Source organism: Cicer arietinum, chromosome 2 (genome assembly GCF_000331145.2).
Source record: "Cicer arietinum cultivar CDC Frontier isolate Library 1 chromosome 2, Cicar.CDCFrontier_v2.0, whole genome shotgun sequence".
NCBI classification, from domain to species: Eukaryota; Viridiplantae; Streptophyta; class Magnoliopsida; order Fabales; family Fabaceae; genus Cicer; species Cicer arietinum.
In genome coordinates, this window is record NC_021161.2 from 3,326,407 (window position 1) to 3,347,979 (window position 21,573).

Genomic DNA, 21,573 nt, shown 5'->3' on the forward strand with positions numbered 1-21,573 from the left:
TAGAAAAAAAATATCGCAAATGAGAAGATACATATTACTAATGAATATGAAACTATGGAATTTGAAAGTGAAAAAAAAATGTTTCAGTCTAAATTTGTCAAGTCTCTTCAACAATTAAACTTTTTTGACGACCTCTCCAACTTTAGATTGTATAATTGTAAACTATTAAAAAATAAAATTAATTGTTCAATCACAATTTATTTAATAAGTATGATTTATATTTATTTATTAACACATATATATTTTTTTAAAGTCACATTTAATCAAGTCTCTTCATGATCCTCATATAATCATTTTCATCATTGACCTCTAGACCTTTTTATCATTGCTCCTTTAATTTCTGCTTATATTGCATCACATCAAACTAAGAATACTAAATCAATGTCATACACATAATAAAATGAATATAACAAACACATAAAATGAAAAGAATATGCTAGGGTATGTAGTAGGGTGTGCATTTAACATCTGAGATATTTAAATGGCGAGGGAGATATTTAAAGAAGTTTATTGATAAACTCGAAACAATCGAGAAATACAAACCTTAAGCATAAACAATTGATAAAAAACAGAAGACAATCACAAACAATATTAGGTTGTATAGCAATTGATTATACTTTCACAAATGCAAAATTATATTTGAACTTTATATATATACAACTGAAAATAAATTATGATTGAGTAAAATTTGTAATTGTGTAATCAATTAAAATTATAAGACTGTGGTTAATTTCTAAAATTGTATTTAATCAATTATAACTAGCTATTAATATTCTTTTGTGCGAAAATTAATGGTTCCTTTTAATAATATATGTTTGTTCCCACAAGAATGTGAGAAGGTTTATAGTGCAATAATTATTTTAAAAGTGTCATTTAAATATTATTTTATATGAAATGAATATGATATTTTTTTTTGTCTTGAAAGAGATGATAAATTCTACCATAAAGTCTCAGGTTTAAACTCATAACAAAACATAATTTAACAATATCGACATGAATCAAAATATTATAAATATCATAATCGTGATTGATCTCTTATAAATATTGAATTATCTGACTAATATATTTCATCACGGTTTTATGTGTGGAATACATTGATTTATATACACAATTTATTCATTATATAAAATATAAAATACTACTCTTATATAGATTAAATGATATCCAAGTTATATATTTTATTTCTTAAATAGTTTTAAACAAATTAACAACTCTATTACAGTGTATGAATTAAAGGTAGTAAAATATTATTTGAGATATTGCAAGATATCTGAAAATTAATTAATTAATAATTTATATATTTATTATTTTAATTTTTGCATGAGTATTAAATGAGATATTGTAAGTGTGAAGAGGTTGCGATGCAAGGACTAATTATGAAATATTTATTTAAGACTTAATTTTAATGTAATAAGTTTGAAATATTTATAGTATAGATAGATATAAATAATATCATACTATAATCATACTATTTCTTCTATCATTGTTTTCCGCCAAAATCATCCAAAGATAAATTATGAATTTTAAAATATATGTATGAAATTTGTTGTTAACCAAATCAATTTTTATTAAGCATAACTGAACACATACTCAAACGGACCGGACTGGAATCTGGATTTGGTGATGATCCCGGTTTAACCCCGAAATTCTATGGACCCAAAAAAAAACCCCTAAAATCACGTGACCAAATTTGAAAAACCAACGTTAGGCCACGTGCCACCCTGATTTGAACCTGAACCAAATCCAAAAGCCAAAAACACAAAAAAAGTAAAAATAAAATATATAAAAAAAAAACAATCGAAAAGCACTGAAACCAAAACCCAAAAAAACCCCAACTAGTTGTGTTTTCAGTTGAGTTCCTTCTTCTTCTTCTCTCTCTTTTTCTTCCAACACCAAAAACCATGGAATCGATTCTCATAGATTGCGTTCAGAAAAGTCTTAATCATTTCATGCACTCCAACGCCATCTTCATCTCTCAACGTCTCTGTGCTCACTTCCCCTCCGAGGTTTTTCTTCACTCTCACTTCACTATCCTAGTTTTTTTCCATCTCTTATATATTTTCTTTCCTCATTCACATAACCTAATTGAAAATGAAATTCAATTGCTTAACACTACGAGCTCAACGAACTTCGTTTTTTCTTTTTTCTTTTCTTTCGAATTTATCTTGCTTTTGTTTATTAGCATGCTCGTTTGTTACGTTACTGTGCGTCGAGATCGGTTGTTTCATGTTAGTTTATGATAAGTTTTTTTATTTAGTTAATTTGTGGAAGTTTCTAGATGAAGTGTTGGTAGCTTTGACGAGATTTGGATTTATTTTAGTGTTATTTTCATATTGTTGTTAAATTGAGGTTTGAGTTTTCCTTTAGGTTTATGTATGTGTGTTTTTAGGTTTACGTATGTTTGTATTGTTTGAAGCACAAACACGGATACCTGACACGACACATGAAACGGACGATAATTTGAAATAATGGAAGTAATTGGATGTAACCATGGGTGTTACTGTCGTACGCTGACACATGTCAGACACTGACGGGTCACGCCTTCAATATAAGAAGCTGTTTGTTTTAATTAGTTTTCAAAGTTTCTAGATGGAGTATTGGTAGGTTTGACGAGATTTGGATTTGGATTTATTTTAGCATTATTTTCATATTGTGGTTCAATTGGGATTTGAGTTAGGCTTTAGGTCTATGTATGTATGTACGTATATATCTATGTATTTAGGTTTATCTTATGTTTGTATGTAACATTATGGGGATGGAAATAGTGGATGATGATTTTCCCTCTCTTTTGATATTTGCTGCTTGTTGTAACTTGTTATAGTTGGTTCAAGAAATTTTGGCGTGACTTCAAATAGTTGTTTGGCAATACACGTAGCTGTTTTGTTGTAGATTTTTTATGTTAAGGATTGGAGAATTTTGTGTGCTACTCGTGTGAAAAATAATATTGTTGCTTGAGGTCATAATGTAACTGGACATTAATATGTTGAATTTGTTAACAAAACTGTAAATAAGACATATAAATTGGAATTGTAAAATATCCCAACCCAATCGAGTAGAATCCAGATTCCTTGTTGTCATATGTTACACATTCACTTCCATCAGCAAATTGGAATGGTTGCATTGAATTAAGATTAGAAAGCTCACACTTCAAGTTTTTGTTTTGAATCCGGTTTACTGCAGTTCGAATTTGAGTCATTCTGATTTGTTGACTGAAGTGAGTGCTTGACTATATGACTGTAGTGTAGAGAATCTGGGTGCGTAGCAAGTGTGAGCTTCACTCTCGAAATAGATTATAATTATAATAATAATAATTATTATTATACATGTTGATGTAGTCTTTGTAAATTAATGTCTCCTTTTTTGTTGTTCCTGAGGTACATGTATTTCAAAGTGCTCAATGAAGAATTTTGCGTCCTTGTAGTGTTGTTAATAATTAATTATAGTTTGTGGAATTTGTTTAAAAAAGTCTGTGTCATTTGCTTAAGGACATTTCTTTTGCCTACTCTAAGTTGGTGTTTGGAAATTATTTTTATTTTGTGCAGACAAATTTGCAATTATTAGCTGTCTGTTACTTGCAGAGTAATCAAGCTTATTCTGCATACCATATATTAAAGGGTACGTTTCTCCGAATATTTAGTTATTTTTTTCTTGATCATTTTTGGACTTACGCTCCTATTAATGTTATTAATGATGGATGGTGATGCATGGGGTAAGCTATGAAGTCCAGATACTTAATACGACATCTGTATGATACAACTCAAAACGGGGAACTCTTAAAAACTCAAGATATGCTATATTGCTATTGCCTACGTCCTATAAAAACTATTTTATATAAATGCGTAATATTTTTAGATAGACAAATATATCTCTTATATATAAATAATCATATCCATACATGATGATCACAATTTTAAAAAGGATAGCATTAATGTATAGATACATATCCATCCCTGGTCAATATCAAAATATATTCTTCACCCCATAAACATGTCAGAAAGCATAATTATTTCCAACTATTTGCTTTCTAATGTTAATTTAAATATTTTTTTTTATCTCTCCCATTCTCTTCATCCAAAGAAACATAGCTTTTAATTATGCTTCTTCGAGCTACAGCTCTGCTGCCAATTCAAGAAATTCACTCACATCTTCAAGTGGATAATGTACATCTCCCACAACCTTATTTGTCCTTTAGTAAATCCGTATAATCCGTTGTGTTTGAAAGACATAAGTCAAAGGTTGGAAGTTGGAACACACGAAATCAAATAATCTGTCCTTTTGGAATCCATTTTGGTTTTTTTCTCAAAGAATGGATACAAAAGTGTTAAGGCATGTTTTTGGAATTGCATACACACATAGAGGTCGTATCTCTAATATATCACTCAATAATTTACTTTTAAAAAATAAAAAATAGAGGATACTCTATGAATATGTGTTTTGGTGTATTGTGTACATGTTGTTATTGGACACCGTTATGACATTGATACTTCATGAATTTCAAAGTATTCAGGCTAAATAAGCGGAAAGTAAAAATTTAGCATAAGAATGTTGCAGGTGGCAACATGGCTTTAGCAGAAGCATGACAAGTGACAGCTAATAAAAATTCCGTACACATTCACACAAACAACACAATGCACATAAGTCTACTAAAAAACTTACATACTATATTACAATTAAATTTGAAAAAAGAAAGATAAAGTAAAGGGGACCACTGAAGTGAGAGGGCAAGAATAGGACGATGTTAATATTCTATTCACAAAACCTAGACTGAAGAAAGTCACATGATTTACCAAAGAGAGGAAGTTAAAGAAGAGATAGAGAGTCGAGTATGGATAGATATACAAAACAAAAACAGGAGAGAGGAATTTAGAGACTCTGAAAACAGGGAACTAAGTGATTTCTATTATTTTTCAATATCCATCCCTTTTCTGCTTCTTTAATTATCTTTTAATAATAAAATGATTTCTGTAGTGTTTGCTGTTGTCTTGTAGGTGTGCTTATTATTTCTCGTAATTTTTCTTCTTTATTTCTTTGAAGGTACAAAAATGCCTCAATCCCGGTATTTGTTTGCAATATCATGCTTTCAGATGGATCTTCTTAGTGAAGCTGCAGCAGCTTTATGTCCTGCTAATGAGCCAGGTGCAGAGGTATAAACTAATAGTAATAGCTCAACTTCGAGTGTACTTCAAATTAAATGATTATCACCCTATTATTAATTTAAATTTACAATGAAATATGTAGGTGATAATATTTTGTTTCCCAAACAATTCTGAATTTTTTTAACTTTCTTTTTATTTTTTAATGAAATATGTAGGTGACAATATTATGTTTAATTTACTAGTTCATTTTTCTATTAGTTATTCACTTATCACATAACTTCTGATATGCTGATAGAACACCATACGAAATTGGTGTTTGATTAATGTTTATGATGTTTAAACGCATGATTGTATACAAACTACAGCAAGGGTTTTGTAGTAGAGTTGCAAAGCTCGTACAGCAAATGAAGTATGTCCAAAACTACCAAATGCACACGATAATTGTCTCCTAACCCCATACTTACATCATATATTAGGAATACATAACTTTTATTTACTAACTTCTATTAATTGTCATACATTATTAGATACATAATTAGTAGATAATTGCCTTGCATAACACATGAGCTACATAACTGTTCTGCATTACTAAATACATAACTGTCCTACATAATAATTGCCACATGGCAGAGCTCTACGTCCTATGCCCCCTTCTGGAGTACATCTATACCTTCCAAGTAGGTGGATTTATTGGACTTTTGGGTCCCATCACATGCCCATGCGTTTACATTGTTTTTTGTAATAATTTGTTGGTGCATTTTGTCGGAGAAGGTGAATGACTTGATTTTGTTGATTTTCTTACTATGTAGGTTCCAAATGGGGCACCTGGTCATTATCTTTTAGGGCAGATTTACAGGTTTCAGTCTTCCTATGATCCTATCAATAATGAATCAGTCCTCCCACCTAAAATCCCTTTGAATTTACTTTGCTAATTTAGTGATATAATTTGGTTAAATCGCATCGTACATGCATACAAATACTTAACAATTACATTAAATTATACATAGTGGAAAGTGTTTCTGTTTGCAATTTTTTTGTTGATTTTATTCTTTGCTAAGGATGAAATACTAAACAAGTATATGTAGAAAAATTGCATAAGGCAAAATTTTGACACTTTCAGTAGATGATAAGGTGTGATTTCAACCCTTGAATTTGGTAATCAGATGTATATAATATATTTATGCTTCACAGCCTAAGCATAAAAACTACTTCAATTGATATAATTGCTTAATATTTTTGCATCGGATTCTCTAGCATAATATATTGTTGGTAATCTCTTTTAAAATCCCTTGCATATTCACCTACATACCTTCCTGATAAGTTTAATTGTCATTTGGTAGTTGATTCCCATTAAGTATTCCGTATTGTGCTTTATTTTTAATTTTTTTGGTTTCAGTATTGTATTTTCTATAATGCGAAGATTTGCTCCTTTGTGTTCTTGAGACTGTTTTTTCAAATGTCTTTAAATATTAATCTTTTCTTTAACTTGTACTTCATGCTATTTTCATATCGATGTTCACGCTTCTATTCTGCCTTTCCAGGTACACTGACAGAAGGAAAAGTGCCATACATCATTTTAAGCAGGCACTATCAATGGACCCTCTAATGTGGGCTGCTTATGAGGAGCTGTGCATATTAGGTATGTGAGATGAACTCACTTGATTCCCAAAGCTCATTGTGCATACCTGATGAACCTATTAGGGGAACTTTGTAGTTTAGATTTAGAGGGTTGCTTAGAGGTCCATATTTCCCTTTTGGACAAGGACACAGTTATTTTTAGCTTTGATCAGATGAGAAAGCTATTTAAAGGCTTTAATGCACAAATGGTTTAAACTGTGTTTCGGTGTATTAGCATAATGCACAAATGGTTTAAACTGTGTTTCGGTGACTAAGTATCAGCATGGGTTTATTTTGGTTTGCCCATAAGTGGCAGTAGAAGAAAAAAATAAATAGAATCACCAAAGTGCTTATGTTTCCACTAAATATTAAAATTCTTAAATACTAAGCAGAAGTTTGCTAGAAACCAGTTTGAAACTAGGGACATAAGGTTTGCTTGTTAGTTGGGGTGGGGGAGTCGAGGAGTGGAGTGTTAAGGAGGTTGAAAATTATATCCCCACCAGCAACATAATGTCCAACAAATCTAACCATTTAAAACATTTGTCTTTCAAAAAAAAAAAAAAGTTCCATTTTAAATAAAAAATAAATCTAGTTATCTAAATAATATTCTTCACTTTCATGTGTTCTGTTGTCATTAATTAGGTGTTTATTATTATTATTATTATTATTATTATTATTATTATTATTATTATTATTATTATTATTATCATCATTATTAATATTATTATATATGATTATTATTATTATTATTATGATTATTATGATTATTATTATTATTATTATTATTATTATTATCATTATTATAGCTGTACCGTTTCCTATTTAGGTGCTGCCGAAGAAGCTACTGCAGTTTTTGGGGAAGCAGCTTCTTTTTGCATACAAAAGCAATATATTAATTGCTCAACTCCTCCAAATTTGTCAGCTGAAGATTGTAATGTAGCTGCGGCCAGACACAATGTCTCTGACGACGTGAGTCCAAGGCAACTAAGACACATGCAAGGCCTTAAGGACATTGCTGCAAACTCTCATGGATCTTCTATAATAGGAGGAACTTCTGGTCAACTTAGCAGTAGTGGTTCATCTAACATGTCATTTTATAACACTCCATCTCCAATGGCCACCCAGGTAACTTTCTGTAGTTTTGTTTGGTATTTGGTCCTATTGATGTATATAAATTTTTTTTGGAAAGCTAAACTATGCTAACTTATAGTTTCCACAAATTTGAATATGATCAGTAGGACTCAGAAATAAATGTAAAGGTGTCTTATTTTTCCTTATATGAAAATGCTGGCTCCTTGGTCAACTAGATGTGTATTTGATGTTCATTTTTCTTTCCAAACAGATGACATATTTTGCTGTCAACTTTTGCAGTTGTCATGTGTTGCTCCGCCCCCTTTGTATAGGAATGTAATGCCAAATGGCCCAAATCTGAGCACACTTAATGCTGAGAATTCTCCTAAGTCAACAGTTAACTCTATTATTCAAGCCCCGCGAAGAAAGTTTGTGGGTGAAGGAAAGTTGCGAAAGGTTTGTTCAAATGTTCTGCCTCTATTTACATTACTAAAATGAACACATTATATGTGACATTTTTTCTGTATATGGACATTGGTTTGATTAAGTGCCTTAATCTAAAGTACACCGTGCTATTATTGGATACAATTTTCTTTTGGCAGCAGTGTGATAGAACTGGTTGGAAAAACAATTTATACACTGAATATACTTTTTTTATTAGAGATATAGCTCGTGGAAAATACTTATAACAGATAATATAGTACATAATATATATAGATTATAGAGAGAAGGATGAAGAAAAATAAGAGTTCCCTAGGAATTCGAGAGCCTAGTCTCTCCCAACCAACCAATTCCAAAGATAATTGAATGCTCCACCTATTTCCTTCCAATCTTTATTTATCAGTTACTCCTATTCAAACTTCCTACAGTAGTTACATAGTAGTTACTAAAAACACAACAGTTGCTAATAATTAATAAAACTGCTTGCTGATATTACTTATCTTCTGCCCCAAACCTAACTGTATTTTTAGGCTTCTATCCAAAATAAGTCCTCGTGGTTGGTGGCCTATTACTAAGATAACGATGCATTGTATATTTTTCAAGATGTTGTAAACGTTAAAACTGGCAATCTTAAATCAAGCACTGAAAAGGGAGAGCCTTTTATTATAGGAATGTCACACTTTTGGACTACATTATTGAACATCAATTTTGTTTCCATCTAGTCACATCTGTATTTTCCATGTTGTATTGTTAATCAATTGACCACTTATTCTATTGAGTATTTTAAAAGGTTTTTGGCTTGATTGAGATGCTATGTACTTTTGGTTGAAGGCTTGATGATTACAGAGTACAGACTGCATGATGATATATTCTCTCATTTTTATTTTTATTTTCACCAAAATAAGTTTACCAAAAATATATTATTCATTCCAGATTTCAGGCAGATTATTTTCTGATTCGGGTCCTCGACGTAGTTCAAGACTCTCTAGTGAAGCAAGTGTAAGTGCAAATGCCAATGCAACAGTTGTATCTGGAAACGGAACTAATAGCTCTTTTAAGGGAGGGTCAAAGCTTACCCCTATGACATTTCGTAGCATGACAATTCGAAAGGGACAGTCATGGGCCAATGAAAACATTGATGGAGGTGATATTACTTATATATCTCACAACTTACATATCAATTTTATTCTTGTAAATGCCTTCTTAAATAGTGTTGATGTAATGTTAAATAAACCATTCATTCACTTGAGTGAGTTGCTTCCCATCTGATGATTTTAGACTTCGTTTATCAGTTGTCTTCTATGCTATTGTCTTTCTAAAATTATTATCAGAAAGAAAATTCAAATCATTGATGGTTGTGCTGATGCTTTTGATATCTGTTGATATGATTTGGTGATGCCAGATAGAACTATGAATCTACGGCCAGGTGCCAACCTAATATGTTGAACTCTAATGAGCTGAAGTGTTTTTGTATACTTTAGCGTTAATGGTTTACGGGTATTATATCTTAAGGTAATTATTGTCTCAAATTTCCTTTATTTCAAATAATGATTCTCATTTCTTTATTTTAGGGATTCATAATGATGTTCTGGATGTTAGTCGTTTGAATATTACATCAACGACTTCTTGTTCATCTGCTGCCATTGAAGCTAAATCTTATGAACAAGATGCAGCAACTCTTCAACTTGGTGGGCAAGTAACAAGTGAGTCTAAAGTCATCACTGGTGCATCAGAAATACTTTCCCTTCTAAGAGTTCTCGGGGAAGGCTATAGGCTTGCATGCTTATATAGGTGCCAGGTATGAATTAGATATTTGTTAATAGAACCCAAATATCATTTATATTGCCTATTGTTGAGAGTCCCACATTGGGTTCATGAGATATGGTCCGAAAAATGTTTATAGTGAAAGGCATCCCTTAGGGTTGAGATGAGTTAGACCCAACCCAAATTCCAATAATTTTTTATTAAATTAGGAATATGAAAAAGGAAGTATAAAATCAGGATAATGTGTTGTCCTCAATTGCATGTTTCTTAATATCTGTTTATGGTGGTGTAGGATGCACTGGATACCTATCTGAAACTTCCACAGAAGCACTACAATACTGGATGGGTTCTTTCTCAGGTAATTTTAGTGGTTCAGTTCTCATTAGCAGGTCTTTCAGTGTGTTGGAATATATAGAAAACATCTTAATTGTATCTTAGTATTTCTATGGTAAATTAGATTATCTATTATAATTGGTTTGCTGTACATTTTCTTTGATAATATATCATGATTTATTCCTTATTTATTTGGATAAGGAGTCTAATATATTGATATAAATAAGGATTTGTGCCACGTCTTTAGAAGTAATATGACATATCATTCACATTGGTATCAATATAGTTTTTACTATTTTGAGTAATTTTTTCCTCCCTCTATACCTAAAGGACTAAAACCTGTAGCTCTTAACACATTGGAATTCTTGGTCATATGCATTGATTCAGAGACACCACTTGAGGCTAAATATGTTATATTCTCATAATATTATAGTGCTTCAGGCTTAATGTTATATTCTCATATTTTGTTGGTTGCACCTAGAAAGCAGCAAATGTATAAATAGTGTTTATCTAAGAAGGTTTTCTCCTCATCCTCTTTTAGCTTGCCCAGTCGAGGAAGTTGTAATAGTGCAACCTCTGCCATTGGTTCTCTTGATTGTATCGACTAAATGTTATGCTTAGTGCTATTTGGTTTCTGTAAATTTTCCTGTGTTTAAGCCGTATGTTGATATGATCAAGACATCTGGCTTTCCTCTTCTTTTTTGTGTCCTTCTAGTTGTGCTTCTGTGGTCATCACAATTATTTTTGAAGTAATTTGCATCTTTGTTCAATCAGTTTCTTTATTCTCAATATTCTGTGTGGGATTTGAGATTTTTAATATTTTTACAATTATAAGTATTATATGATGTTTGTAATTTTTTTATAATAAAAGCCTCTGGAAGGAAATAAATTTCAGCCTTAATTTGTTATCTTCATTTAATTAATGAAATTATCTCAAATATTTATATTTGTAAATCTTTTGTAGTTTTCAATGAGTGTCGGGGTCATTCTCTTAATTTCCATATTCTTGAATTTATAGTTTATAAAATGACTTTCATGGCTAACCTTGGCAACTTTGGTATGATGATTTTTTAACTGCAGCTGGTTCTTTGTGTATGTGTATATTTTTGTGTGCGTGTGTGTATGTCTGTATAGTTAATTTGATTCATATTGCCTACTCGGTGAGAAAAGATTTGGTTGTTGTAAAACCTGGTTTATTTTATATCCCACTGGATTCTTTTGATGTTTCTTGTATTGGAGATTCTTTGATCTGCATTATGCTCTAATTACTTGTCATCTTACTTTGGATATGTTTTGATGCAGGTTGGGAAGGCACACTATGAGTTAGTTGATAATTTAGAAGCTGATCGGGTCTTTAGTCTTGCTCGTCAAATTACACCTTATAGTTTGGAAGGAATGGATATATACTCAACAGTCCTTTATGTGAGTTGACATACATTTTATTCGTAATAACCAAACCTATATCTCTTTATTGCTTCTTGAACTCGCATTTTTGTTGCATCAACTAGAAAAGTCTCTTGTTTGATTTGAAGAATATTGCCTTAATCAACAACATTTGGATGTCCTTGCTTAAGCCAGTTTTCCTAACATTGCTCCTTTTGATGCTGCTAGCTATTTATCTAAAAGGTTCCTTGTTTGATGATTGTCATGTAAAAGGCTCCTTGTTTGATAATGATATATGGCTATAACTTTTTTACCACTACATCCTTGTATTTCTTTAGCTTCCTGCTCCGACTTTAAATTTAGAATTCTACATGTATACCTGCATGTTTACTGGTTAATCGAACTACTTATCTATGGTTCAGCATTTAAGGGAAGATATGAAGCTAAGCTACCTAGCACAGGAACTGATTTCAACCGATCGGTTAGCTCCTCAATCTTGGTAGGTACACATGGAACTTTCTTTTTACTATTTGGTTAACTACCTTGTATTTTTTTTCTGACTGAAATTGCTTCCCTTGACTGTATCTTCTTGTGTGTGTGTGGGTGCCAGCATGCATATGCACGAAGCCAAGATGTCTTGTTTTCGCCAAAAAAACACACACATTTGCTTTCAATTGTGATACCACTTTGCAGAAATATATGATATATTGGTGTCTACTATTTATGAAGTAGAGGATCTTCCATAAAACATCCGTGTGGAGCCTAAGAGATATATAATATATTTTGGCTCACTTGATATATCTGCATGTGAAGCCTTTCCATTAAATATGCTGATCATAATATTATTTTGCTAAATTCTAGCACAACAGAATGTGCTTTTGTCAAATTAGAAATTTAGAGTTGAAAGCTTTTACCTTTTTCTTCTATTCCAGTCTGTGTACTTTGCTGTTCTTTTCAAACTCTTCATTCATCCTGGTTGATTATTTCTGTTAAATGCTGTCCGCAGGATTGCCATGGGAAACTGCTACAGCCTGCAGAAAGATCATGAAACTGCACTGAAAAATTTTCAACGAGCTGTTCAACTGAATCCAAGATTTGCATATGCACACACCCTTTGTGGACATGAGTAAGAACACTGTCCTGTTCTTTATGACACACATGCCTATACGGTCTTGTAAATGTAATTCATTGCCACTTGTAGGTATGTTGCACAAGAAGATTTTGAAAATGGGATTAAGAGTTATCAGAGTGCACTCATGGTTGACGCAAGGCATTATAACGCATGGTATGGACTTGGAATGTTATATTTTCGCCAAGAGAAATTTGAGTTCGCTGAACATCATTTCCGTATGGCTTTCCGAATCAACCCACAATCTTCTGTGATATTGTCGTACCTTGGAACTGCTTTGCATTTTTTGAAGGTTAATCTCTTGCTGCACATGATGTAGTAGTACAAACTAGAACCACATTTGTCTTATGCTTTTGTTTACAAGATTATGATGAAATTATGCTTTTTTATGATTTCTCAGAGAAGTGAGGAAGCGTTAGCCGTGATGGAGAAAGCTATGTTAGCAGATAAGAAAAATCTACTCCCCATGTATCATAAGGCCAATATACTAATGAGCCTGGAAAGATTTGACGAGGCTTTGGAAGTCCTAGATGAGCTTAAAGAGTATGCTCCCTGCGAAAGTAGTGTCTTTGCTTTGATGGGAAATATTTATAGAAGGCGTAACATGCATGAGAGAGCTATGTTTCATTATGGTATTGCTTTGGATTTAAAACCATCTGCAACGGATGCTGCCACCATTAAGGTGATTGACTTACAATAGCAATCCTTTTGAGCTGATTCTGAGCACATTAATAGTTGAGTTTTGATAATTTGACACAAAAATATCATTTAACTATTTATTAAATGCTATTAACCACGATTTCTAGGTGTTCAATTATGTGTAGATTTAAGTACCTAGAAATTGTGGTTAATCATACTCAGTGGATTGGTTAATGAGTATCGCCCCCTGTTAGTCCATTAATAATCTATTGATCGTAGTTAACCATGTATTTGAACTGCATTATCGAACTATTTTTTATTTTTCATGTCGTTTGTGTCAAAATATCATTTCCCAGTTCTCTAATAATTTTTCTGCTTTGGAATTGCTTTGATGAATGTTCAATTACTTGGTAATATTATACTGTTGATTGACTACTCTAGAACCCTTGGAACTTCTGATTATTGCCATTTTATTTATTTTCCAATGTGATCTGAAAGCTTCTTATTCTGTTCTAACAGGCTGCCATTGAGAAATTGCATGTCCCTGATGAATTGGATGACAACTTGTAGCTCTACATTTGCATATAGAGTATTTACTTTCGGCTAATTGTGTATAAAAAGCATCACAAATGCTGGAGGAATATCCATTCATGCAGCCATCACTCCCATCTAATTTCAGAATAACTAGATCTGACTTCAGTTTTGTAGGACATTCACATAGGATTTGAGCATATTACGTAACAGGGTTACCGAAAAGCTCCAATATTTGTACAAAGTTGTTGTATTTAAGAGAAATCCGTGTATCATTGGTTAAAATTATTGTGTCAAATGCATCGTTCCCTGTTATCTATTTATTGAATGATACTCTTAACTGTACCATTTGTTCAGTCATCTTCTTTCTAAGCTGGTTGTGCACATGTCTAAAGCATAATTGCATTTGGTGTGAAACTCATCATATTACTAGGACTTCTATTTAATATAAGCAGCAGTTTCTTTACAACATACTCTTCACCATGGTTTAATTTAAGGCAAATGCTAGCAAATACGTTTTTAGGACAATTGTTAAGAAATCAATATAAAAATGCATTAGAAGTGGTGGTGTATTTAATTCTTTGAAATATTCAAATTTGTTATTTTCTTGTTAGAAAGACTTGAATGATATTTCTATTTTCCGCTCGACAACACCGTTGTGTTGGAGGTTATAAGATATCACAAGTGGTTGACGATAATTTTTTCCAACTGAAATTCAAACTAATCAAATTACATGTGAAAATATGTTAGGTTAAAATAAGGATTCATAATGTTTTAAGTCTAATTTGTTTAAAAATGTTTTGTTTGGATTTTAATCAATTATTTGTCATAGACCCATTTGTTAAAGTCTGATCTAATCATTTTTCAAATTTAGTGTATTTTATTTACCAAAAGTTCTACACCAGTTTAGTGGCAAGTGGTGTAGATGAATAAATTAATATGTCAAAAAACTTAGGCTATATTTTTATTTTGATATTTAATATGAATTTTTTAAAAATTTAACATTATGTGATATTTTATTTTAATTTATTATATAATAGTATATTTAAATATGTCAAATATGTCAAATATGTACGTTACTATATATAAATTCTAGAAAATATTAAAAAATTTATAATTTAACACAACTTATAATAATAATAATAATAATAATAATAATAATAATAATAATAATAATAATAATAATAATAATAATAATAATAATTTGTTTATATTTGATTAAATAAACTCGCTTAATAAATTTAAAAAAACTTTTTCAATAATTTTAATATAATTTTTTTAACAAAATAAGTATTTAAAAAACTTGGTCTGAACTGTATAAAAAAACTTGATCCGACGTAATTTAGTGTCACCTTGCCAAAAAGTATTTTGTGAATTTCCGTTGATTAATTAAATAGTATCGTGTAATAATTAGGAAGTTGGAGGGCGTAGCCAGCAGAAATGTTGGTATAGTGGCTCAAAAAATTTAACCCGAACAAAAGAAGTGTTCATATATAAATACAAGAGTTATTAAACCTTTTTGTCTTTCTTTTCACTCAAAAATTCAAAATTTTAAACTTCCCGCAATAGCTTGCTCAGCAAACTGAACTCAAGTGCTATGGAAACTGAACTTCTTCAATCTCACGGTCTCTCTCTCTCTCTCTCTCTCTCTCTCTCTCTCTCTCTCTCTCTCTCTCTGTTAGGGTTCCGATTTTTAGCTCACAAACAAAATCATTACAACTCATTTTCCACCTATCACTTTACGAACCGAATCGAATTGAATCCTTTCATCGTGCTAGGGTTTCACTTCAATTTTGGTTCAGTTTCTGTGCAAAATAATCGAATCCGATAATTTTCTTTTGTTAATTTTATTTTTTCTTGCTCCACGTGCAGCTTGTAAAGTTCAAGGTATGGATCGAGTGGTTGCAACGGTGAGTGGTTACCATGAACCGGAGCGGTTAATTACGTTGGGACGATGTCGAAATCAATAACGCATTTGGTTAGTTTCTTTGGTTGATAACAATTTTACTATTTGATTATTGGTTTCTTTGTGAACCAAGGAAGATAACTCTCTTTGAATCTAGTTAGTGAGAATGCTTTTATAATGTATACTATGAACCATATATACTGACACAGACATCGAACACGATATTTGCACTCAAACGTCAACACCTTTTAATAATTTGAGAAAATGAATGAAAATGAATAAATTGAATGTAATCAATGTGTCAGTGTTAAACACTAGACACTGACACATCTTGGACAGCGAGATGCTTGATCAGAAGTTGGTGCTATAGAGAAACTCTAACTTACTAAGAATGTTGCTATTTTGTTAGTGATGAATTGCATGAATGAGTAGAAATATAGAAAAATTGAAGGAAAAAAAAAGAAACCAAAAAATAAATCTGGAAGAGAGGGAAAAAGTGAATCATTATGGTAGAACTGGTTAGAAAACTATTTAAGGTTGAGTGAAGTGTTGTAGAGTGCAGCTATTGGGACGTCTGCCATTAGGGATAGAACTGGTATGTTTGTTGTCAAATAGTGGCGCAATAGTGCTATAACATAGTGGAATTTGAAAAAACCGTTGTTGATCTACAATACACAATTTAGTACAAAGTGTTGTCAAATAGTGGCGCTATAACATTGCAGCTTATTAGATTTTGAACAAATTGCTATTTTTTGCGAACCGCAATTGATAATATATTATGGTGTATCTAAGTTCCACATCGAGTAGTATGAGATGCTGCCTTGATAGCTATGATTGAGTATTTAAGTAACTTGGTGTTTCTCCGGTGATAGCGCTAGCTGTTAACATTGGGTTCTCCAAATATTTTGATACTTATCAGATTATTAATTATTTTAGTTACTCATCCACACAAAGGTGACAAATGATTTTTTTTTGTTTCAATGAGCATTATCTATTTAACAAATTATAGATTTGACATGGATTTACATTTGATGACATTTGTTTAGTCACATTCTGTGTCCTTATTCTGTTTATGGTTCAATATTTTGTGTTTGAATGTTTCAGGTGTGTTGGAAGTTTGAAGGAAAGAAATATGATATTGCCCGAAAGCTTAGAATACATATAGTCAACCACCGTTGGATTGAAGACTGTATAAAGGAAGGAAGGCGTGTCCCAGAAGATTCTTATATCTTGCAAAGGTGGATTTGTTTTCTCTTTGCTTTTATTTTTTTTGCCCATTTTTTGCAGAATTATACCAAAACGCATTGGATTTTTTAAAACATGTTTTGATAGAAAAAGAAAGCACCCCGGGGATCTTGTTTTGTGAATCAAAATGACTGTTGAAATGCATAAACTGATCAATTTGGTTTATCAAGCTTTGCTTTGAATCGTGTCTAGTTTAAACTGAAATTTACTGCTACAGGTAAAAAACCATTTGTTGGCCTGAGCCTAGTAGCTTAAACTTTGAGAAAAACTGCTTGTTGAGTGGTATTAGTGCTAAAAGCCAGCATATTTTCCGGAAGTTGGACTTCATTGGTTTTTGTTGTCCTTTGTTCTGGATATTTTGTTATGTGATGGGCTTCTTTGCTTGGAGTCTGTGTTTTCTGTAGTTTGTTTTGTAGTTTGAGGTTAGGCGTCATTGATAAATAAGACAATTAATTTTTTTGGAGTTCATTAATGTTACGGGTGCTTCCCTTTCCTATAATCTTCATGTAGTAAAATTTGGAGAACCTGTTCTGAAGTTCATATATTAATGTCATTCGTATTTTCAGTGGATATGAAGTAGGGCCATTGTTAATAGAAGTTCCATTCACTGTCCAAGCAAGTAGCTTGTCCAAGAATAAAGTGGTCAGTGGCAGGTTCTGTGATATTGGGCCTGAAAGGCAAAATACTGACTTCAGTGCTGGGGTTTGTGAAATTTCTGTTTTGGAAGATTCTTGTTTATTGAAAAAGGTAACAATAGGCTCATGCTCTTCTCTCTCTCTCTCTCCTCCTCTTGCTGATGCTCTTCTCTCTCTCTCTCTCTCTCTCCTCCTCTTGTACATTTTTCGTATTTTTAAGCATGTTCTGAATTCTGATTCATAAGTATGTTGCTTCCTTTTATGAATGAGGCACAACTTTCATGAAGTGATATGTGGTGTAATTAACACTCGTGTTAACAGTTGATGCCTAACCATTATTGCAACTTGTTAATTATGTTTATGCACCAATGCACCATAGTTGCTCCATTTAAATTTAATGTATTTCTGATGGTGTCAGGTCAGGTTTCTAACCATTTGTTGGTAATGCTAAATACAAGTATTTTCATTAATAATAATAACCACTAATGGTTCATAGATAGAGGGATAAGATTGTTTTCTTCTATTGATTTGATTCGTAGTCAAAATTGCATAACTTGTGATTCTTCTGATGTTTTGGCATCAAATGTTTATTTTAAAATTTTCAGCCAACATCACTCTTCTGTCAACAAACTTCAACAGATATGTCTGTTTACTGTATGCATGATTGCTTTCCTCCCAAATACTTTTCCATGTGAGGGTTTCCCCCCTTTGAAGTGCTTTCACTAAAGAAAAATATGTCATATGCTTGTCATTAGTATGGACATAGAGATTTCTTTTAAGAAGGAAGATGCTACATACCTAACTAACTATATAAACTAACTATTTTGACTGTCTCATTCCTTTTTGCTATTTTGGTGCTTTATCGTACTTGTTTTCCGTATTCTGAAAATAGGACTGGGGTTTCATGTATTTCATGTGTCTTTTTGGCACTATAGAAAAAATATTATGAACATTATTTTAGACCCATCCATGGAAGGGCATACTATCCCGTTGGTGTACTATCATATATGCTGGCCTGGACCAAATAAATGAATTATGTTTATGTTGTCTTGGATTGTCTGTTAATCTTTATCTCTACTTTCCTTTTTTTAAGCATGAGGAGTCAAGTTCATATTCATCTAGACTGTCAAGGAAAGGTAAACGAAATAGTGGCAATGAAGTTAAAGAGGAGTCAAGTTCATATTCACCTAGACTGTCAAGGAAAGGTAAAAGAAATACTGGCAATGAAGTTAATGAGGAGTCAAGTTCATATTCATCTAGACTGTCAAGGAAAGGTAAAAGAAATAGTGGCAATGAAATTAGTACTGCGGCTAGACGTTCCCGTAAAGAAAGAAGGGTTGTGAAATATGATGATGAAGGGGTTTTGGACCCTATAATTTTGGATTTAAGCACAGATGATGAGCTCTCCAGAATGGATAGGCTACATACTGAAGCTGCAGCTACCTCTACCCTTCCTGGCCGGGTCAATGTTGACAACATTCAAGAAAACAGTGAAGGACTTGATGCTGGATTATGCCGTCAAAGTAGAACTATCGATAGAAGTTCAGATGGCATTGAGCAGACCAGAAGTTCAACTTTGTCTATAGAAGATCCCTTTCCTGTGACACAAACATCAGTAGATTTATGTTCCAGTGCTGCTGAAAAGTTCAACGATGGTGATCCAGTAGATAACTCTGATGACTTACCTACTTCAAATGAGTTGTCATGTGTTATATGTTTCACAGATTTCAGCTCAACAAGGGGGATTTTAGCGTGTGGACATCGATTTTGTTTTAAGTGCATCCAGGATTGGGTCGATCGCAGAGTATGTCTTTTCCAATATCTATCTATCTATTATATAAAAATGCTTATTATTATTTTTTTACAAGATAAAAGCCTGTTATTTGATTATTGATTACTAATATTCTCTTTTGCTGGCCATTTTCTTTTGAATAGATTTGAAATTTGTGCTATATGTTTTATTATAGCAAGAAAGTTAGTGATGAATCACTGGTGTGGCCGTTAGTTGGGGTAGCAACTGATTATAGTGAAATGGAAATGGATAGGAATATAATTCTGTATCATTTTTTGTTGGAACCTTAGAGGTTGGGCAAATAGGGGATCATCTCTTCTCTGAGGAGCAATAGCTTTGGGATCATAGGGGGTTTCTTCTCTTAAGTTCTGGCCCTCTTGGTTTCTGAAACAATAATAATACAGTAATAGCATCATTTGTTATACATCCTCTTGCTTCTGTTTAAAGAGAATCAGGGTGAATATATGAGCAGCAATATGTTATGCTAAGATTTTTTTTGACAATTTTGTTGTACTTGTATTAATGACTGAAAGTAGTTAATTGATCCAATGATTATAAGGTAAAGATATGCTTCTTATTCCTATACATCTTCAACTGTGAAAAGATGTTTTAACATTTTAGCTTTATTTTATGTTTATTGCCCCACCTAGTGCTAAAAGGATTTTGTTCTTGCTGTAGTATTTTTGTTTATTTCAATTTTCCCTTGCAATAGCTTGTGTGATTTTCATATGGAATTTTGCATCAAATATGTTGAATATGTCATTTTCATTGTTTCTTTCATTCTCATAAATGCTTTTCAATATATATAGATTGCAATGGGGAAAATTTCAAACTGTCCTTTGTGCAAGGCAAGTATTACAATGATCAAGAAAGTTGAGCATGCAGCCACCACTGATCAAAAAGTATACTCCCAGTCAATTCCATGTGACTACACAAGCTCAGATATTTTTATCCCCATGGAACAAGAATTTCCACACAATAACTTAGAGGTATACTTATCCATATTAAACTATATTCTCATAACAAGAATTTCCATACTAGTACGTGCACAGGCTTTTGCTTTGGGAATGACCATTTTTTGCGATAAGTCCCTCAAATGCCTTGCACTTCTTTCCATATAGAAGGAAAGCATCTAGAGTATCTGCTACTTTCCAATGCGATGTCTTAACATTTTCTAACTGGCCCCAAAATTTGCTCGTTTTATGACACCAAAACATATTTAATACATGTACCCGGTAACATGTTAGAATAATTCATTATTGTTCTCATTTTGACTGGAAGTTTATGCATATATATGATGTGAGTCACTTTGTGACTTGTCTTTTGCTTATACAGGCAGGTGCTTGTGTAATTTGCCGTGGGCGAGAACCTGAGGATCTACTTGAGAATTGTGATGTTTGTCGAACTCGAAGAATTCATTCCTATTGCATGGACCCTCCTTTACGTCCTTGGACATGCAGTTCCTGCAAGGAACTTCGAATGCTTTATCGTAACCACTCATATTAGTAAAGCAAGTTTGTATCGATTATTGCAACTCATGGAACACCCAAGCGTCTGTAGTTAAATGCTGTTATAAGAACATAGCATGTATGAAATGAATTGTGATTGTGGGGATAAATTTAGGTGAATGTTCATCCGCGTCTATTATTTGTTGAAAAGATGTAAAAAAAAAAAAAAAACACTATCAAAACATGCTATCGGCAGTGTATGTAACTAAATTTTTCACTTCCGAAACTTCCTTCCGGTAAATCCCCGTGTTTTGTGTGTGAAGGGGGATGAACATGCGTCCCCATGTATTTAATTTAGTTTATAAAACAAAAAATTAAAACTGAAACATAAAAATTGCAGAAATATAAACACAAGAAATCTTAGTTTGTCAACTGAGCTACTACTCGTTCAAATATCTTCTTTTACTTAAATTATTACAAAATACCATGGTGATGAAACCAAGTTGGTAAATGGTCCATTAATTCTTGTGTTTCTATCCATCT

At 32.3% G+C, this 21,573-nt stretch overlaps 2 protein-coding genes across 3 annotated transcripts; both read left to right on the forward strand.

The window, feature by feature from the left end:
• Nucleotides 1-1,801: 1,801 nt before the first annotated feature.
• Nucleotides 1,802-14,349, forward strand: LOC101495914 (cell division cycle protein 27 homolog B-like). Of its 2 annotated transcripts, XM_004507193.4 has the most exons (16): nucleotides 1,802-2,006; nucleotides 3,543-3,615; nucleotides 5,035-5,144; nucleotides 5,906-5,952; nucleotides 6,638-6,735; nucleotides 7,540-7,838; nucleotides 8,085-8,240; nucleotides 9,159-9,369; nucleotides 9,797-10,023; nucleotides 10,282-10,347; nucleotides 11,625-11,744; nucleotides 12,128-12,204; nucleotides 12,712-12,831; nucleotides 12,907-13,126; nucleotides 13,235-13,516; nucleotides 13,993-14,349. In XM_004507193.4, the coding sequence occupies exons 1-16, from the start codon at nucleotides 1,902-1,904 to the stop codon at nucleotides 14,041-14,043; spliced, it is 2,262 nt and encodes a 753-aa protein (XP_004507250.1). In that variant the 5' UTR covers nucleotides 1,802-1,901; the 3' UTR covers nucleotides 14,044-14,349. The 2 variants fall into 2 exon arrangements, with proteins under 2 accessions (XP_004507250.1, XP_073221420.1); XM_073365319.1 differs by lacking the exons at nucleotides 1,802-2,006; nucleotides 5,906-5,952.
• Nucleotides 14,350-15,948: 1,599 nt separating this feature from the next.
• On the forward strand, nucleotides 15,949-21,224 carry LOC101495587 (uncharacterized). The gene is made up of 6 exons (XM_004507192.4): nucleotides 15,949-15,982; nucleotides 17,015-17,148; nucleotides 17,722-17,902; nucleotides 18,884-19,594; nucleotides 20,392-20,571; nucleotides 20,918-21,224. The coding sequence occupies exons 1-6, from the start codon at nucleotides 15,959-15,961 to the stop codon at nucleotides 21,086-21,088; spliced, it is 1,401 nt and encodes a 466-aa protein (XP_004507249.1). The 5' UTR covers nucleotides 15,949-15,958; the 3' UTR covers nucleotides 21,089-21,224.
• Nucleotides 21,225-21,573: the final 349 nt, after the last annotated feature.